Source organism: Salvelinus fontinalis, chromosome 12, assembly GCF_029448725.1.
Source record: "Salvelinus fontinalis isolate EN_2023a chromosome 12, ASM2944872v1, whole genome shotgun sequence".
Taxonomy (NCBI): domain Eukaryota; kingdom Metazoa; phylum Chordata; class Actinopteri; order Salmoniformes; family Salmonidae; genus Salvelinus; species Salvelinus fontinalis.
The window spans coordinates 43099647-43118638 of NC_074676.1; the positions used below are offsets into that span (position 1 = coordinate 43099647).

General features: G+C 41.6%; 1 protein-coding gene across 1 annotated transcript; it reads left to right on the forward strand.

The window, feature by feature from the left end:
* The first annotated feature begins 1168 nt into the window (after nucleotides 1–1168).
* On the forward strand, nucleotides 1169–18921 carry tbxa2r (thromboxane A2 receptor). Its single transcript, XM_055940847.1, has 3 exons — nucleotides 1169–1465; nucleotides 6649–7525; nucleotides 14313–18921. Exons 2-3 carry the CDS (start codon nucleotides 6740–6742, stop codon nucleotides 14601–14603), a joined length of 1077 nt encoding a protein of 358 aa, XP_055796822.1. The 5' UTR covers nucleotides 1169–1465; nucleotides 6649–6739; the 3' UTR covers nucleotides 14604–18921.
* Nucleotides 18922–18992: the final 71 nt, after the last annotated feature.

Below are 18992 nucleotides of genomic sequence, written 5' to 3' on the forward strand. Positions count from 1 at the left end.
TTAATAACCATAATTGTCTGTCTGTTTACACCCTCATAAATATTTCACATTTAGGATATTGTAATGGATATAGTCATCATTGACCTGTGTATAAAGTTGATTGGACTCGTGGGGCCTCTAATTGAGCTTATCTAATAGGAAATAATTTTGAAAATGTACATGTTATGCCAAAAGCACTAATACTTAAAGGGGCAATCAGCAATTGAAACAATAAAAAATATAAAAATCCCTGTCACTTTTCCTGTAAAAAAGCAGGTGGAAATGTAGCCACTCTCAAAAAGACAGAACCATGAATGTATGGACTGAGCATCCATGATATCAAAAATAAGGTTTTACCCGTGTTTTAAGGCTATACAGCACAGGTGTCAAACTCCTTCCACGGGAGGCCGAGTGTCTGCGGGTTTTCGCTCCTCCCTTGTACTTGATTGATGAATTAACATCACTAATTAGTTAGGAACTCCCCACACCTGGTTGTCTAGGGCTTTATTGAAAGGAAAAACCAAAAACCTGCAGACACTCGGCCCTCCGTGGAATGAGTTTGACACCCCTGCTATACAGTGTTTGTTTAGACTTTGTTTACAAACATTGGAATAAACAAGTTCATGTTTTTGGTTCAGATGGGGTACAACACTTAAAGCAGTAATCAACAGTTGAAACAATAACAAAGTGTCCTTTCCACCCGTTTCAATAACTAGCTGAGGGATAGGTCTGGAGAAATGTAACCACTCTCAAATTCATAGGCAGAGCTTTGAATGCAAGGATTAGCCATCCATCATAACAACATTATAGTTTTATCCATGTTTTTAGGCTGTACAGTGTTTTTTTTACATTTACTTTGTTTACAAACATTGGAGTAAAACAAGCTTATATTTTGTGTTCTGATGGGGTACAACGGTTGAACTAAGCTCATGAAACATTTATAAGTTAAATTCTTCAAGAGTCAATGGGTACATATTATACATGTATAAGTAAAAAAAATCGATGTAGCAACTGCAGATGGCCCCTAATCACCTTTTTTAAGTAAACAAATTATGATCATTATATTCACACTTTTTTCTATCTACAAGAAGTTTCAATGATTTAATCATCGATGTTGCATTCTCTTGCTGCCTATTATAGAATGTTGCTGATTAGCTACATTTGCATTGGATGCTCCCCACTGTCAATCCCGTTTTCTTCCAGGGACGGAACAAATTAACGTTTTAACTGCGGCAGATGGGGAGTTCAGACGATGTTTTTGCATTGGGTTATATCCGTTATGTATATTTTCATATACCGATGTCACTCGTGAGATCCATTACCGTAAGCCTACAGCTGTTACAGCGTCATAAAGATAGTCTCGTGTGGACACGGTGGACTAGAAACTACTAAACGGACCAAGACCGAGGCGCGCGCACAGTAGCAAGCTGAAGACGCAGCCTACTTCGCCCTGATGTTTGAGTGACTGAGTAACTGCTGTAAAAAGGTAGGCCACATGTTACTTATTATCTTCTCTAAAATAGATTGGTCATTCTAGGCTTTTATATTTCTATAATGTCCAGATAGTCACTCTTTACAAGGTTGCTAGCCTCTAACATATTCAAGGAGGATAGGGAAGAGTGGGGTAAAGTGAGCACTTTTTTCACATTCAGTATTACTCCTTCAACAGAAAAATAGAATTCATTCAAACAAAGATATCTACATATATTTCAGGATGTTGTGTGTCCCTGGAAATAATCAGAATTCATGTAAACATTACAGTTCTGAAAACATAACTTGTTTTTGTATGGGGTAAATTGAGCCACGGTACAGGGTAAATTAAGCCACCTACAAATGTCTGTACTGAATTAAATATTACCACTGCCTTTTTAAAACCATGTCAATCTTTATTTCCCAAACACAATTAAACACAATCACAATCACTTTTTTTGTATTTTAATCATTTTAAGCATATTGTAACACCTTGACAACACTTATTTAAACACGTTTAACATACTCCAGGCCCTGTTGTTACCTCATATCCCACCAATAATCCCTTGTATCAATTTGCTCAACTTGTCATTGGCTCAACCATTGGCTCAACTTTCTTCAAAGCAAACATTTTGACTATATTAGCCCACACATCTACAAGGATGCACTTTCATGCTAGGTTTATGACCTCATATTGGAGCTGATAGAGACCCCAACTGATGTATAAAACAATCTTTAAATGATCTACTTTGGTTAAGGTACAAGCATCATGAAACATCTAAAAGAAAATAATTTGACTTGCTGAAAATCATTTTTTATTATTTTAATTTTACCACTTATTCCATGTGGTTTCATCCTACAGACTCCATAGGATGAAAATATATTTTGTGTATGGTTTCCTAGAAACAAGGAAGGCTCAACTTAACCCTTTGGCTCAACTTACCCCATGCTTCCCTACCAGGAGTCGCTCCCCTACAGCTTATTTGAGTGTAGAAAATAGTTTGTGTTTTGCATGTCTACATTACACTGTATTGTAAGCAGTTTCTTAAACCATTTATCATGTCTTTTTTATTTGCCTCTACTTTAGATTTGTTTTATTTGCTTATTGCTGTTTTTACGGCCTCATGGTGGAATTGTTTTTTAAATGAATTTCTCAGTGTGTGAAACTATCAAACAATCCCAAGCTTAGCATCAAATCATAAGGGTAGAACAGGCGATACATTGAGGCTATTTAAAACGGGTTAGACTACAGTAAATTCATTGACCACAGACTTCAAAAACTACACATTAGTAATCTGGTCCCACTGAAACATTTTGAAAGTTCTAAATCACCTAAATAAAACGAAAATCTAAATTGACATATGTGAACACATGAACACAGCACACCTGTTGCTCTTGAAAATGATTCAGTTATCTGGCTGCCCATTCTGTAAAACTGTTGAGAGTTTTATGATATTGTAGAGTTTGTATGATGTTACAGTGTTTTGAGGTTGGACTTTAGCACGTATAGCTCGTTAGCACGTAGGGCATATCAATTGGTGTTGGTGAACGTAACAATGATATTGTAGCATTGTATGATATTGTAGAGTTGTAAGATATTATAGGTAGCGTTAGTTAGCACTGTACCGGCTATACCTGTGCAAAAACTCTGCTATTTTTCATATTTAAAAAAAAATAATTGTGAGCCAACAGTTGCGAGGTCAAGGAATATGGAAATGAACTACCCTTTATGCTCAGTTGGGGATGGATATATACAAACGTTATACTTACAAAGTACAAGCTGTTGAATATTGTTCAGTCAAAATCAATAACCCGGCTATTTCTAAGACTGTAGGCTATAGTCATTTGTTAATTACTGTTAATTGACAGTGTTTTAATAATAAAAGGGAACCCATTTCAACCCAAGACCTTGTTCTTTCTAATAATTGTTGACAAAAGTCTCCAAAAAATGTGAAAAGTGACACACAGCCCCGGTCTCCCCTAATCTGATGAGTTGTGCTGTTACCCACAGTGTTTTCGGAGAAATGAAATGATATCGCCTGGCATTCATCTAATTCAGCACTGCGTACGCTTTCTATCATGGGCACCAAAATTATGCACCGCCCCGCGTTCTGCAGTGATTTGCTGGTATCAAAGGAGGTCGACTTGATGAGACAATCAGATTCTCAGAGTCTCCACCACACTCGGGACATGATCACGAAATGCTCCGAAAGAATTCACATGTTAGCTATGGTACTTAAGGTGAACTTACTTCTGGCCTTTGCCTTCAGTTCTTAGCATTGGTTCCATGTTTAGCTATCATGTTCAGCAACATGAAGATATCAATTTGAAATCGTGATAATATGTCATTTATCTGAAACTTTGATCCAAAAATACTTATAGTACAGTAAATGCATACATGTTTTTGTAAACGTGATCCCTGTGGGAAATGCTACCATCATGGTCCTACCAAATGAGCCACACTGGAGCACGTAGGCTATTTCAGCTGTAGTATGGATCGTTTGAGATTGCAGGTGTATTTAAGCAAAAAAAGGCTAAGGGTCAACACCACCTTGTTTTTTATTTGTAGAAGTTTAATTTATCTTGTGCTCTCTGATTTCAGTGCATTTATCCAGTGGTAATCCACTCTCATTAGTTGGAAAACAAAATTGAATGAGTATAGAAATTAGGATATTGGCTGATTGCTTCAGTGTAATAACTCGTGATTGTGAAGTCAAAACAGGCAGGGAGACGGGTCTGGAGCCTGATTGCAACAACATAATCCCATTCCTCCAGGGAACACAGGTGGAATTTCACCTGATAACTATTCCCAGCCTGGTCCCAGAAAAACTGTCTGTCTAGCCATAGCTGGGGATGGAAGGGTCTCAAACAGTAAACACAAAATCAATAACTACAGTGCATTTGTATTCAGACCCCTAAACTTTTTCCCCATTTTGTTACGTTACAGCCTTATTCAAAAATTGATGAAATATATTTTTTCCTCATCAATCTACACACAATACCCCATAATGAAAAAGAAAAAACTGTTTTTTAGTATTCAGACCCTTTACTCAGTACTTTGTTGAAGCACCTTTGGCAGCGATTACACCCTCAAGTCTTCTTGGGTATGATGCTACAAGCTTGGCACACCTGTATTTGGGGAGTTTCCCCCATTCTTCTCTTCAGATCCTCTCAAGCTCTGTCAGGTTGGATGGGGAGCGTTGCTGAACAGCTATTTTCAGGTCTCTCCAGAGATGTTCAAATCGGGTTCAAGTCCGGGCTATGGCTGGGTCGCTCAAAGACATTCAGAGACTTGTCCCGAAGCCTCTCCTCCGGAGTCTTGGCTGTGTGCTTAGGGTCGTTGTCCTGTTGGAAGGCGAACCTTCGCCCAGTCTGTCGTCCTGAGCTCTCTGGAGCAGGTATTCATTAAGGATCTCTCTGTACTTTGCTCTGTTAATCTTTGCCTCGATCCTGACTTGTCTCCCAGTCCTTGCTGCTGAAAAACATCCCCACAGCATGATGCTGCCACCATCATTTTTCACCGTAGGGATGGTGCCAGGTTTCCTCCAGACGTGAGTCTTGGCAATCAGACCAGAGAATCTTGTTTCTCATGGTCTGAGAGTACTTTAGATGCCTTTTGACAAACTCCAAGCGGGCTGTCATGTGCCTTTTACTGAGGAGTGGATTCCATCTGGCCACTTTACCGTAAAGGCCTGATTGATGGAGCGCTGCAGAGATGGTTGTCCTTCTGGAAGGTTCTCTCATCTCCACAGAGGAACTCTAGAGCTCTGTCAGAGTGACCATCGGGTTCTTGGTCACCTCCCTGACCAAGGCCCTTCTCCCCGATTGCTCAGTTTGGCCGGGCGCCCAGCTCTAAGAAGAGACTTGGTGGTTCCAAACTTCTTGCATTTAAGATTGAGGGAGGCCATTGTGTTCTTGCGGACCTTCTATGCTGCAGAATATTTTTGATACCCTTCCCCAGATCTGTGCCTTAACACAATCCTGTCTCAGAGCTCTACAGACAACAGTTTTCTTTAAAAAAATAAAATCGCAAACATTTCTAAAAACCTGTTTTCGCTTTGTCATTATGGGTATTGTATGTAGATTGTAGATGTCAATTTTAGAATAAGGTTGTAACGTATCAAAATTAGGAAAAAGTAAAGGGGTCTGAATCCAAATCTTAGCAACTACATCTTAGCAACTACATCTTAGAAACTACATCTTTAGCAACTACATCTTAGCAACTACATCTTAGCAATTACATCTTAGCAACTACATCTTAGCAACTACATCCTTAGCAACTACATCTTAGCAACTACATCTTAGCAACTACATCCTTAGCAACTACATCTTAGCAACTACATCTTTAGCAATTACATCTTAGCAATTACATCTTAGCAACTACATCTTTAGCAACTACATCTTAGCAACTACATCTTAGCAACTACATCTTTAGCAACTACATCTTAGCAACCCCAGCTATCTACTAAGCTTGGTGAACTTCTTTGATTATTTTATTGACATGAGAGCATATGCTTTTCTGGACTCAGTGATTTGGGTTCATACCTTCAATGCAGTTAGCACAAGTTCCTCAGTGATAACATAGTAGGATGGCATTTGGATTATCTGTTTCTTGTTTATCCTCTCTTGTCATGTGATCTCCATTTAGTTTGATGGCAGAAGTGAATGACTAGTAAGCTGACCTCTGACCTCTGTTAAGGACATCATTATATTAACGTTGACGTAATGTCTATGTAACTGCATTTCCTGCCAAGAGATGGGCTACTACAGTTGTGTGTTTTTACTGGCTCCCACACTTTGGAATTCATGGGGTCAAAGTCTCTATCCACCATTGAGTCTAGTCCTCTAGAGAGGCTTGATTAAGTCTGTTTAAACATTGTCAACATGTAAAGATGAGTCTGGTGGAACCAGCCTTATCGCTGTGTTCAATAGAATGGTAAACGTAGCAATCAGACTGGTTCCAAGAGGCTTTTCAGTCGGTTTCTGTGAACATTTTTGAAAGCTGTATGTAGTTTTCGAGGTCAGTCGAGTGTAAGCATTCCAGTTCTGTCAACTAATAAATATTCCTGCCGCAACATATCATATAGTCTCTGCTGAATGGAATTGTATTATTCTGTCCTGTGAGCTAAACCAAAAAGTTGTTAAAAGTCTTGTTGAAACGCTTCTGTTACTAATGCAGAGTTCTGTCCCATTTGTCAGGAGGAAGAATAAAGACAACGGAAATCTTAAATGAACTAGTTCCTGCTCTTCTGAAGTGTTGGGAATAGCCGAACTCCCTGCAGCCGCCACCATGAACCTCTCCAACGAGACGACTCCACAGTGCTTCTCCATCAACAATCCTCCCTTCATCTACAACCACACCATTGCGTCCAGCTACTTCTCCATTGTGTTCAGCCCTCTGGGCCTCACCTTCAACCTCATCGCCTTTGTGGTCCTCCTCAAGTCCTTCCAGCGCACGCACAGCCGCTCGCGCTCCTCTTTTCTCGTCTTCCTCTGCGGCCTGGTGGTCACCGACTTCATGGGCCTCCTGGTCACCGGCATTATCGTGATCACCTTCCACTTCACCCAGTTCAACTGGCGCCGCCTGGACCCGCACTGCCACTTCTGCAACTTCATGGGCATGTCCATGGTCTTCTACGGCCTGTGCCCGCTGCTGCTGGGCGCCACCATGGCTGTGGAGCGCTTCGTGGGCATCAACCGGCCGTTCGCACGCTCGACCAGCATGCCCAAGTCGCGGGCCGTGTGCATAGTGCTGATGGTGTGGGCGGTGGCAGGGTGCATCTCACTGCTGCCCCTGGTGGGCGTGGGGAGCTACCACATGCAGATACCAGGCTCCTGGTGCTTCTTCAACATTAGCTCTAAGGCTAGCGACATGGTCTTCTGTCTGCTCTTCTCTCTGGTGGGGCTGCTGTCCATAGCCGTGTCCTTCCTGCTCAACACGGTGAGCGTGGTGACCCTGGTCAGGGTGTGCTGCGGCCAGGACGGCACGCAGCGTCGCCGCGACTACGAAGTGGAGATGATGGTGCAGCTCATCTGGATCATGATGATCGCTACCATCTGCTGGTGCCCCCTGCTGGTGAGTAGTGGCAGCCTATCAAAACGTGCACGCACACATACGTACACACATACATACACACTATACCAAGCACGTACAGTACATGTCAGGAGGACACAATATCCACTGAAACACATCATTATAGTCATCACTCAGTATTGATATGTAAGAAATTCCAACATTTGTTCTTTGTAACATGTTTAAGCAACAAGGCCCAAGGGGGTGTGAAACATGGCCAATTTACCACGACTAAGGGCTGTTCTTATGCACGACGCAACGTGAAGTGCCTGGACACAGTCCTTAGCCGTGGTATATTTACCATGTATCACCAACCCCCGAGGTGCCTTATTGCTATTATAAACTGGTTACCAAAGTAATTAGAGCAGTAAAAATACATGTTTTTTCATACCCGTGGTATACGGTCTGATACACCACGGCTGTCAGCCAATCAGCATTCAGGGCTCGAACCACCCAATCTCTTCATTCAAAGCTAATGACTGGAACGATCTACAAAAAACACTCAAACTGTACAGTTTTATCTCCATCTCTTCATTCAAAGACTCAATCATGGACACTCTTAATGACAGTTGTGGCAGCTTCGCGTGATGTATTGTTGTCTCTACCTTTTGCCCTTTGTGCTGTTGTCTGTGCCCAATAATGTTTGTACCCTGTTTTGTGATGCTACCATGTTGTGCTACTGCCATGTTGTGTTGCTACCATGCTGTGTTGGCATATGTTGCTGCCTTGCTATGTTGTTGTCGTAGTTCTCTCTTTATGTAGTGTTGTGTTGTCTCTCTCGTCGTGATGTGTATTTTGTGCTATATTTTTATTTAATTTATTTTTATTTTTAATTCCAGCCTTTTGCATTTTGGTAGGCTGTCATTGTAAATAAGAATTTGTTCTTAACTGACTTAACTAACATACAGTGGGGCAAAAAAAGTATTTAGTCAGCCACCAATTGTGCAAGTTCTCCCACTTAAAAAGATGAGAGAGGCCTGTAATGTTCATCATAGGTACACTTCAACTATGACAGACAAAATAAGGACATTGTAGGATTTTTTATGAATTTATTTGCAAATTATGGTGGAAAATAAGTATTTGGTCAATAACAAAAGTTTATCTCAATACTTTGTTATATACCCTTTGTTGGCAATGACAGAGGTCAAACGTTTTCTGTAAGGTTTTCACACACTGTTGCTGGTATTTTGGCCCATTCCTCCATGCAGATCTCCTCTAGAGCAGTGATGTTTTGGGGCTGTTGCTGGTATTTTGGCCCATTCCTCCATGCAGATCTCCTCTAGAGCAGTGATGTTTTGGGGCTGTTGCTGGGCAACACGGACTTTCAACTCCCTCCAAAGATTTTCTATGGGGTTGAGATCTGAGTACTGGCTAGGCCACTCCAGGACCTTGAAATGCTTCTTACGAAGCCACTCCTTCTTTGCCCGGGCGGTGTGTTTGCGATCATGCTGAAAGACCCAGCCACGTTTCATCTTCAATGCCCTTGCTGATGGAAGGAGGTTTTCACTCAAAATCTCACGATACATGGCCCCATTCATTCTGTCCTTTACACGGATCAGTCGTCCTGGTCCCTTTGCAGAAAAACAGCCCCAAAGCATGATGTTTCCACCCCCATGCTTCACAGTAGGTATGGTGTTCTTTGGATGCAACTCAGCATTCTTTGTCCTCCAAACACGACGAGTTGAGTTTTTACCAAAAAGTTCTATTTTTGTTTCATCTGACCATATGACATTCTTCCAATCTTCTTCTGGATCATCCAAATGCTCTCTAGCAAACTTCAGACGGGCCTGGACATGTACTGGCTTAAGCAGGGGGACACGTCTGGCACTGCAGGATTTGAGTCCTTGGCGGCGTAGTGTGTTACTGATGGTAGGCTTTGTTACTTTGGTCCCAGCTCTCTGCAGGTCATTCACTAGGTCCCCCCCGTGTGGTTCTGGGATTTTTGCTCACCGTTCTTGTGATCATTTTGACCCCACGGGGTGAGATCTTGCATGGAGCCCCAGATCGAGGGAGATTATCAGTGGTCTTGTATGTCTTCCATTTCCTAATAATTGCTCCCACAGTTGATTTCTTCAAACCAAGCTGCTTACCTATTGCAGATTCAGTCTTCCCAGCCTGGTGCAGGTCTACAATTTTGTTTCTGGTGTCCTTTGACATCTCTTTGGTCTTGGCCATAGTGGAGTTTGGAGTGTGACTGTTTGAGGTTGTGGACAGGTGTCTTTTATACTGATAACAAGTTCAAACAGGTGCCATTAATACAGGTAATGAGTAGAGGACAGAGGAGCCTCTTAAAGAAGAAGTTACAGGTCTCTGAGAGCCAGAAATCTTGCTTGTTTGTAGGTGACCAAATACTTATTTTCCACCATAATTTGCAAATAAATTCATTAAAAATCCTACAATATGATTTTCTGGATTTTTTTCCCTTTTTTTTGTCTGTCATAGTTTAAGTGTACCTATGATGAAAATTACAGGCCTCTCTCATCTTTTTAAGTGGGAGAACTTGCACAATTGGTGGCTGACTAAATACTTTTTTGCCCCATTGTATATAATGCAATAGACCATCACTGTTGCATACTGTATACGTACTGCATTTGTATGGCAAATTAAGTCAAGAGATAATGATCAACTCCCACTTGATACAGGCCCTAATACATGTGTATCAATATGTGCACACAAAAAGCTCTGATAATTGAGGTTGCTCTCTCAACCCTCTGCTAACTGAACTCTCTTTGGCTAACTTTCCGGTACCACTGCTGACTTGCCTCTAAAGCTAAGTAAGGTTGGTCCCTGGATTGAAGAACAGCTGCTGCTGGAAGTGCTGTTGGAGGTCCAGAAGGGGGCCCTCTGGTCTATGGAGATTCCAATGCCCCAGGGCAGCGAAGGGGACATTGTCCTGCGTAAGGTGCCATCTTTCGGGATGGGATGTTGAACGGTTGTCCTGACTCTCCGTGGTCACTAAAGATCCCATGGCACTTATCGTAAGAGTAGGGGTGTTAACCCCAGTGTCTTGGCTACATTACCAACCTGACCAGCTTGGCCACCTAATCATTTACAGCTTCCAATTGGTGGTTTTATCCCCTTTTGTCCCCCTGTAACTCTTACCTAAGTTGTTGCAATAACATGTTCTCAGTCAACTTACCTGTTAAAATAAGTCTGAATAACTGGCTGAACAGCAAAAACTGTGGGGCGTCTTTGTAAGCAATGTGCATTGCTTAGTTAATGTCAAGTTCAGGAAGTGGAAATGGCCCTGTATTAGGGAGTGGGGCTGTATGCTGGCTGGTGATAAGGCCTGTAAGAGAGGGCCATCTCCGGCTGCAGACAAAGGGGGATATCCGGGCCAGAGTCTCTTTCCTAGATCTGCCTCTGTCCTTCTGTGTCTTTGTGTTCAATCGATTCAATTCAAAACTGATACAAAGTTTTAAATCGCACAGTGAATGAGTTCAGTTGATAAAAGTACTAACAAATACAGAAATGTTATATTACATAAACATAAACTAACTGTCTCAGACAAGAAATGTACAGGGCATGGAGAAAGTATTCAGAGACCTTCCTTTCTCCATGTTGTTACGTCTTTATTCTAAAATTGATTAAATAATTTTCCCCCTCATAAATCTACACACAATACCCAATAATGATGAAGTGAAAAAAGGTTTTAAGAAATGTTTGCAAATGTATTAAAAATAAAAAACTGAAATACCTTATTAGGCTACCTGGGACGGCAGGTAGCCTAGTTGTTAGAGCGTTGGGCTAGTAACTGAAAAGTTGCAGGATTGAATCCCAGAGCTGACAAGCTAAAAATCTGTCGTTCTGCCCCTGAACGAGGCAGTTAATCCACTGTTCCTAGGCCGTCATTGAAAATAAGAATTTGTTCTTAACTGACTTGCCTAGTAAAATTAAGGTAAAATAAATATATAAATAAAGTATACAGTGCTCTGCAGCATTCCACCAATCCGGTCTTTATGTTAGAGTGGCCACATGGAAGCCACTCCTCAGTAAAAGGCACATGACAGCCCATTTGGAGTTTGCCAAAGGCACCGAAAGACTCTCAGACCATGAGAAACAAGATTCTCTGGTCTGATGAAACTAAGATTGAACTCTTTGCCCTGAATGGCAAACGTCACGTCTGGAGGAAGCCTGGCACCATCCCTATGGTTGTGGCATGCTGTAGGGATGTTTTTCCGCGTCAGGGACTGGGAGACTAGTCAGGATCGTTAATCTTTCCCTCGATCCTGACTAGTCTCCCAGTCCCAGCTTCTGATAAACAGCATGATGCTGATACTTAATGAAAACCTGCTTCAGAGCACTCAGGATCTCATACTGGGGCGAAGGTTCACCTTCCAACAGGACAACGACCCTAAGCACACAGCCAAGACAATGCAGGAGTGGCATCAGGACAAGTCTCTGAATGTCCTTGAGTGGCCCAGCCAGAACCCTGACTTGAACCCAATCGAACATCTCTGGAGAGACCTGAAAATAGCTGTGCACCAACGCTCCCCATCCAACCTGACAGAGCTTGAGAGGATCTGCAGAGAAGAATGGGAGAAACTCCCCAAATATAGGTGTGCCAAGCTTGTAGCGTCATACCCAAGAAGATTCGAGGCTGCAATCGCTGTCAAAGGTGCTTCAATAAAGTACTGAGCAAAGGGTCTGAATACTTATGTTCATGTCATATTCTTTTATACATTTGGAAAAAAAAATGTAAACCTGTTTTTGCTTTGTCATTGTGGGGTATTGTGATGTCATTGTGGGGTATTGTGATGTCATTGTGGGGTATTGTGTGTAGATTGATGAGGGGGGGGAAACGATGTAATCAATTTTAGAATAAGGATGTAATGTAACAAAATGTGTAAAAAGTCAAGGGGTCTGAATACTTTCCGAATGCACTGTGTACACATCTCGTTATTTCTCACTCTCAAAATCGGGGCTTAGTCTGGTCTAAGCTACCAGTCTCTAAATGCCTCATTTCTCCTACGCAATGCAGGCTAAATTAGCTGACCTCAAAGTGCTGTAATACTTCTGGACCATAGCCATTCAAGGCTCTTTGTAATCAACATTGTGGCTTAGGTAGTTGGGAGGCCAAAAACCACATCAACTCACATCACAGCCTCACAATGTGGGTGTGTGAAGTGCTACTATTCCACTGCTCTTTGTGTGTTCTGTAACACTTTATTTTGAAGACAGTTGAGCATCTATCTACACGGTGCCTACCATCACAATAAAGTGTTTACTGTCTGTGTTTCCGCTAGATTATTTGATTTTATTGACATGAGAGCATATGATTTACATTTTCATTTAAAACCTCAAAAAGGAAGCCTAATTCTTTTAGGAAGGAAGGGAAAGAGTTAAGTGGATATAACACTTTTTTTTAACCTTTATTTAACTAAGAACAAATTCTTATTTTCAATGACAGCCTAGGAACAGTGGGTTAACTGCCTTGTTCAGGGGCAGAGCAACAGATTTTTACCTTGTCAGCGCAGGGATTTGATCTTGCAACCTTTCGGTGACTAGTCCAGCGCTCTAACCACTAGGCTACCTGCCACTATCTTATGTTCTTCAGCACTTCTGGAGCCCTTTATTCAGTCTAACCTCCTGACTGTCCTGTACAGATATATAGTCTGAAAGGTGCTGTGTACGGCAAACCCGTAGAGCCTGACTTCATGTTACTCGGCCTGCGGATGGCCACCTTCAATCAGCTATGTGACCCCTGGGTATACATCCTATGTCAGGAGTCCAGACTAAGGCGAGTAAAAACAGCTAATGTTTATAGCGCCCCCTATCTTTACTCACCACACATTGCTTTGGGCTGTGGCTCCTCCGGACCTCATCCATAGCCAGACCATCCAAATGAATGCATCATTCGTGCCACAACTATGGACTCATCCGCTTTGGACAGCCATCTTAGCCGCTTCACTTCTCCTTAACAGCTTCTGAACTATATTATTCATAACCCCCAACTGGAGCATGCTCAGTGCAAAGGATATTCGAGGGATATTCGTTTCTGTTCTATTCCATATCAGAAAGGCAATAAGCCATTCACTTGCAATCTCTGCTTTTTCAAGTGCACACCCCCCCCCCCCCCCCCCCCCTCCATGGACCAACGATGATGATATCTAAAAATAACAATGATCCTTCCAAATCATAAGCAATGCTTTGGACATGTGGTCGTTGTGTATCTGCGTACTCTATGCGTGTGTATTCCGTTGTTAATGATGCATGCGTGTGTGTTCCGTTGTTAATGATGTGTGTGTGTGTGTGTGTGTGTGTGTGTGTGTGTGTGTGTGTGTGTGTGTGTGTGTGTGTGTGTGTGTGTGTGTGTGTGTGTGTGTGTGTTTGACCACAGCAACTCACTGTCTGCCAGCTGCAATCCTGAGACTGTTAGCATTTTTTAGATGCATCTGGAAAATGCAAATGATTTGCTAAACACAAGCGCATATGTCATTTCTGAGGAGTAGAGCTTATTGGTGAGTGTGTGTCTACGAATGTGTATGTGTGTGAGTATGAATGTGTGTGTGCGAGTATGAATGTGTGTGTGTGTGCATGTATGAATGTGTGTGAGAAGGACCAAACTGCTGCCCTCGTGTTCAAACTACTGATGACAAATCGTTCTCCCTCTCACTTCCCCTCTCTCTGTTATTCTCTCCATCTCCCTCCATATTCTTCTAATTTTCTTTCTGTCTCCCCATCTCCCTCCATATTCTTCTCATTTTCTTTCTGTCTCTCCATCTCCCTCCATATTCTTCTCATTTTCTTTCTGTCTCCCCATCTCCCTCCCTCCCCCTACATTCCACAGGTGTTTATTGCGCAGACTGTGTTGTCAGAGAGCCCACTTCAAGTCCGCAACCTGCTGCTCTTCATCCGTTTCGCCACCTGGAACCAGATCCTGGACCCCTGGGTGTACATCCTGTTTCGCCGCGCCGTCCTTAAGCGCCTCTACCCCAGCTGGGACTGGTCCCGGGGCTCCATAAGGACACTGTACCCGGCCTCCTTCGTCGGCACCATCCGCCGGTTCACCCGTTCTTCCCTGGGCGATGATGTCCTGGGGGGTGGCGAAAGGCGTGTCAGTCGAAACCCAGTCATTTAACGTGAAGGCTCCACCTTCATCGCCTTGACTGTTTCCTGTTGTTGTGCATTGGTACTCATCCTCGTCAGTGACATTTTTATTTATATGGTTTTTAGGTGCTGTTTAAACAGTTCTAAACAGAGACTGAACATGGATACGGCTGTGGCATTCCACTGGGCACAAACAGGTTGAATCAACGTATTGTAATGTGGAATCTATATGGAAAATACATTGAAATTTAAAATGTTTTTTTCAACCACAAGGTTATGTCGTCATTGTAACCAATTTTCAACATAGACAAACCTTGTATGAAATATGTTAAATTTGTATCTTTGAAACAATGGCAGAACTTCACCGTTATATCCACTATCAGAAGAAGGAAAAAAACAACAGGCTGAGCAGCACCTCCTACTGGAGAGTTGATCTATCTACAAGTATAAATTTGGTTTCCCATCCAGGGTTTCCAACAAGCTCAGCCCTACTTAGTTGTTATGTACTACGTCACTGACTACTACCAATGTGCTATTGTGAGAATGATTATTGAGAGATCTCTTAATAACTAAATATATTCACTGTCGCTATCAAAGTAATTCCAAAGGGTAGGTTTAACAGCGCAAATGAAATATAACCATACTTTATAAGTCATATATCATCAATTATACTATTTAGGCCTATATAGCATTTGCAAAGTCATCAACAGCTATTATTTCAATTCAACCATGGTAAAAAAAAAAATATAGAAACTGTGGTTAGAGCCCTGAATGCTGATTGATTGACAGCCGTGGTATATCAGACCTTATACCACGGGCATGACAAAATATTCATTTTTACTGCTTTAATTACATTGGCAACCAGTTTATAATAGCAATAAGGCACCTGAGGGGTTTGTGGTATATGGCCAATATACTATGGCTTAGAGCTGTATCCGGGCACACGTTGCGTTGTGTGTAAGAATAGCCCTCGGGCTGTATTGCTTAAATAGACAATACATATAGACCTAGGGTTCCAAGCTTTGGTTCATTTCAAATTTACTCTTCAAGGTAATTATTAATATGTTGGATTCATGTTTCCATCTCAACCAAAAATTGAAGTTAAAGAATATGGACTAAATTTAAATCGAAGATTATTAAAAGTGCATTTAAAGTTTGATTTGATTTAATTTCGTCCTATTCTTTAAGTTAGATTGTTGGTTACGATGGAGACGTTAATATGTCGTCTCCATGTCTCTTCATTTAAAGTGCATTTAAAGTTTATTAGATTACATTTAGTCCTGTTCTTTAACTTAGATTTTTGTTTGAGATGGAGATGTGAATCCAACATATCAATAATTCATTTATAGACAAACTGAGTATTGAATTGGGTTTGACTGTCAACGCAAGTAAATATCAACATTTGAAAGAGATCTTCTGTTTGGATAGTTCCATCTATGCCACTGACATATTTTCATTAAAAACGTTATTTGGATTAATTTATTTTTTCCACAATATATAGTCCTGAAACAAATCTTGGGTTGCTAGAGACGCGACCCAGTCATTCAGTCTTTTTGTTCTGTATCTATGGACGTGACCCAGTCATTCAGTCTTTTTGTTCTGTATCTATGGACGTGACCCAGTCATTCAGTCTTTTTGTTCTGTATCTATGGACCCGTCTCAGTCATTCAGTCTTTTTGTTCTGTATCTATGGACCCGTCCCAGTCATTCAGTCTTTTTGTTCTGTATCTATGGACGCGACCCAGTCATTCAGTCTTTTTGTTCTGTATCTATGGACCCGTCCCAGTCATTCAGTCTTTTTGTTCTGTATCTATGGGACGCGACCCAGTCATTTGTTCTAAAATGTTCCATTGACATACTGGCTGGCAACGTTGTTATCCCTTGCTTGCTAGCTAGCCAACTACGTCTAACTTACAGTTACGTCAAAAAGTGCAGCCAGAATCACAGCAAAGTAGCTGCATTTGCATTTGTTTAAGCTGTTTTCTAGTGCCATTTCTTTGGATACAGTACATCCATAACAATAAGCTGGTGAGGCGAGATTTTGCCTGGCATAGAAAATGTGCTCACTCGTCAGGACACTGTTGTTCAGAGGAGCTAGCCAACAACACAGCTAACACAATCACTTCAAACTGAAGCTGGAAAGACTGCAAATGAGCTGTGTTTCATTTTACCTTTTTTCAATTTTTTTTTTTTTGTATCCATAAAAATTATGCCATCTGAATTATGATTTAGACTGGCTGAGAAACGCTGCCTGCCTTTCTGTCTCTTCCCGACTCATGACATGTTCATTACTATGGGACAGCTGGAGATCGAATTTGAATATTGAAACAATGTTGCAAATGTCGAAGAGACAGACAGCAAGGTTTATCACTTTAGTTTCTAGGCCAAACTGTTCGGACGCTACAGACATTTTCGTGAGAAGACCGATTTTCTGACAAACACAGCTGTAGCTCGGCCACTTTCCAACACAGATGCGGAAGTCCGACAGAGGCAGATGCGGTGGATTAAGACGCATCCGTAATCATAGAAAGTGTGCATGTTCGACATAGCATTCAAATATCGCAGGTCTGTGGAAATCTTCCCAATTGCTATAATAATCTGTGCAGAATCTCAAACAGCATTGATCACTTGCACCATGCTCTTTGAATGTAATCTCAACTACAATCCAGGTCATTTGGTTGTGCTATTAGATAAAGCACATTGATAACACATTTAAGTTGTTGTATAAATACAAAATATCTGACATTGTATTCCCATTTGAACTTTGTTGTGCTTTTAAATGGTTCAAAGCGCTGTGATAACACATTTAGATGATAAACCAGAAATCAGACATTGTTTTTCCATTGGAATTTGGTTGTGCTTTTAGATGGTTGAAAGCATAGTGAAAACACATTGGGAATTCAACAAACTTCTGGCTGTCTTATAGAGTGGGTCAGTAAAGGTTGAAATCTCATTGATCAACGTCTCAACCAAATATTACCAAAAATGTCCAAGTTGAAATGGCACGGTGTGCCCAGTGTGATGGCATTGGAGCTGAGAGCTGGTTATTCCTGTGCCTAAGCACATGGTGTTGCCAGTGGGGTGATATTGGAGCTGAGAGCTGGTTATTCCTGTGCCCTAAGCACATGGTGTTGCCAGTGGGGTGATATTGGAGCTGAGAGCTGGTTATTCCTGTGCCTAAGCACATGGTGTTGCCAGTGGGGTGATATTGGAGCTGAGAGCTGGTTATTCCTGTGCCCTAAGCACATGGTGTTGCCAGTGGGGTGATATTGTGTTGTGGTATTATATATTATATATATTGTTGATATTCAGCATTGTTTAGTAGAGACCATGGAAATGTAATTAGAGCCTGACAGCAGCATCTGGCTTAGATTTAGACTGTGTGACGTATCGCTGTGCTCATCAGTCAAACATAAGAATGGACAAATGAAGCCCCTTCCTACACCAGAGTTTGTATTGAAGAATGCACTTCCTTGTCAGATTCCATGCCAAAGACCACCAGGTCATGATGTGTGCGTGATTATGTGACTCAGTTTTTATTTGTTCATGTGAACGTGTGGGTGTATCATTGTGGTTAAGTGTATGCGTGTCTGTGTGTGTGTGTGTGTGTGTGTGTGTGTACTAACTTTCTCCTGTTGCTCCTGTTGCTATGTTACTATTAATCAACCACAGTATTTATCACCAAAGATAACCAAAGATAACTAAAAGGACAACTGTCATCGGCTCTGTTGAGGTATCTGGCCTCCGCTGGCACAGTGCCCTTCGTTGGTTGGCTGACTGCCCTATCTCTCTGTCTGCTTTAGGAATCATATGGCCCTCTGTTCTGTCCTCATGCTCAACTATGGTTGACTTTTATACCAGTGACGCATGGATGGGCCAAAGAAGAGGTGTTACTATGTCATTTTACGTATACACTTCCTATGAAAGATGAGGAGAGATGGTCCCTCATGATATGGACATGAATTCATCAATATGTTAATCATACGCATGTACACCGGTATACTCTTCCTTTTTAAACAGTTTTACAAATTCAAGTGATCAAGTTTCAAAGTCAACCCAAAGCTAGGAAAAGTGTTAAAGACAGTGTTTATGTGAAATGATAGCGAGGAAGAATACATGTCATGCTGCATGTTAGTTCACTATGTATGTGTATAATGTGTCTTCTTCTTTTTTTGAAGGAAAACCGATGAACCAATGTAATGTCTGGCTGTGTGGGGTTTGATGTATGCCATGATGACACAGGTGTAGTGTCTGAGCATGTGCAATGCAGATGTCAAATGTATACAGTCGGTGGCAGTTGGTATGTAGTTTCTCCCAGGGGAAATAAAACCTCTAAGGTTCAACTAAAAGTGAGCTTTGTTTGTGGTTTGTTTTGTATTACCCTTTGATTCAAACACCGCACTGATCTATTCTTTTTTTA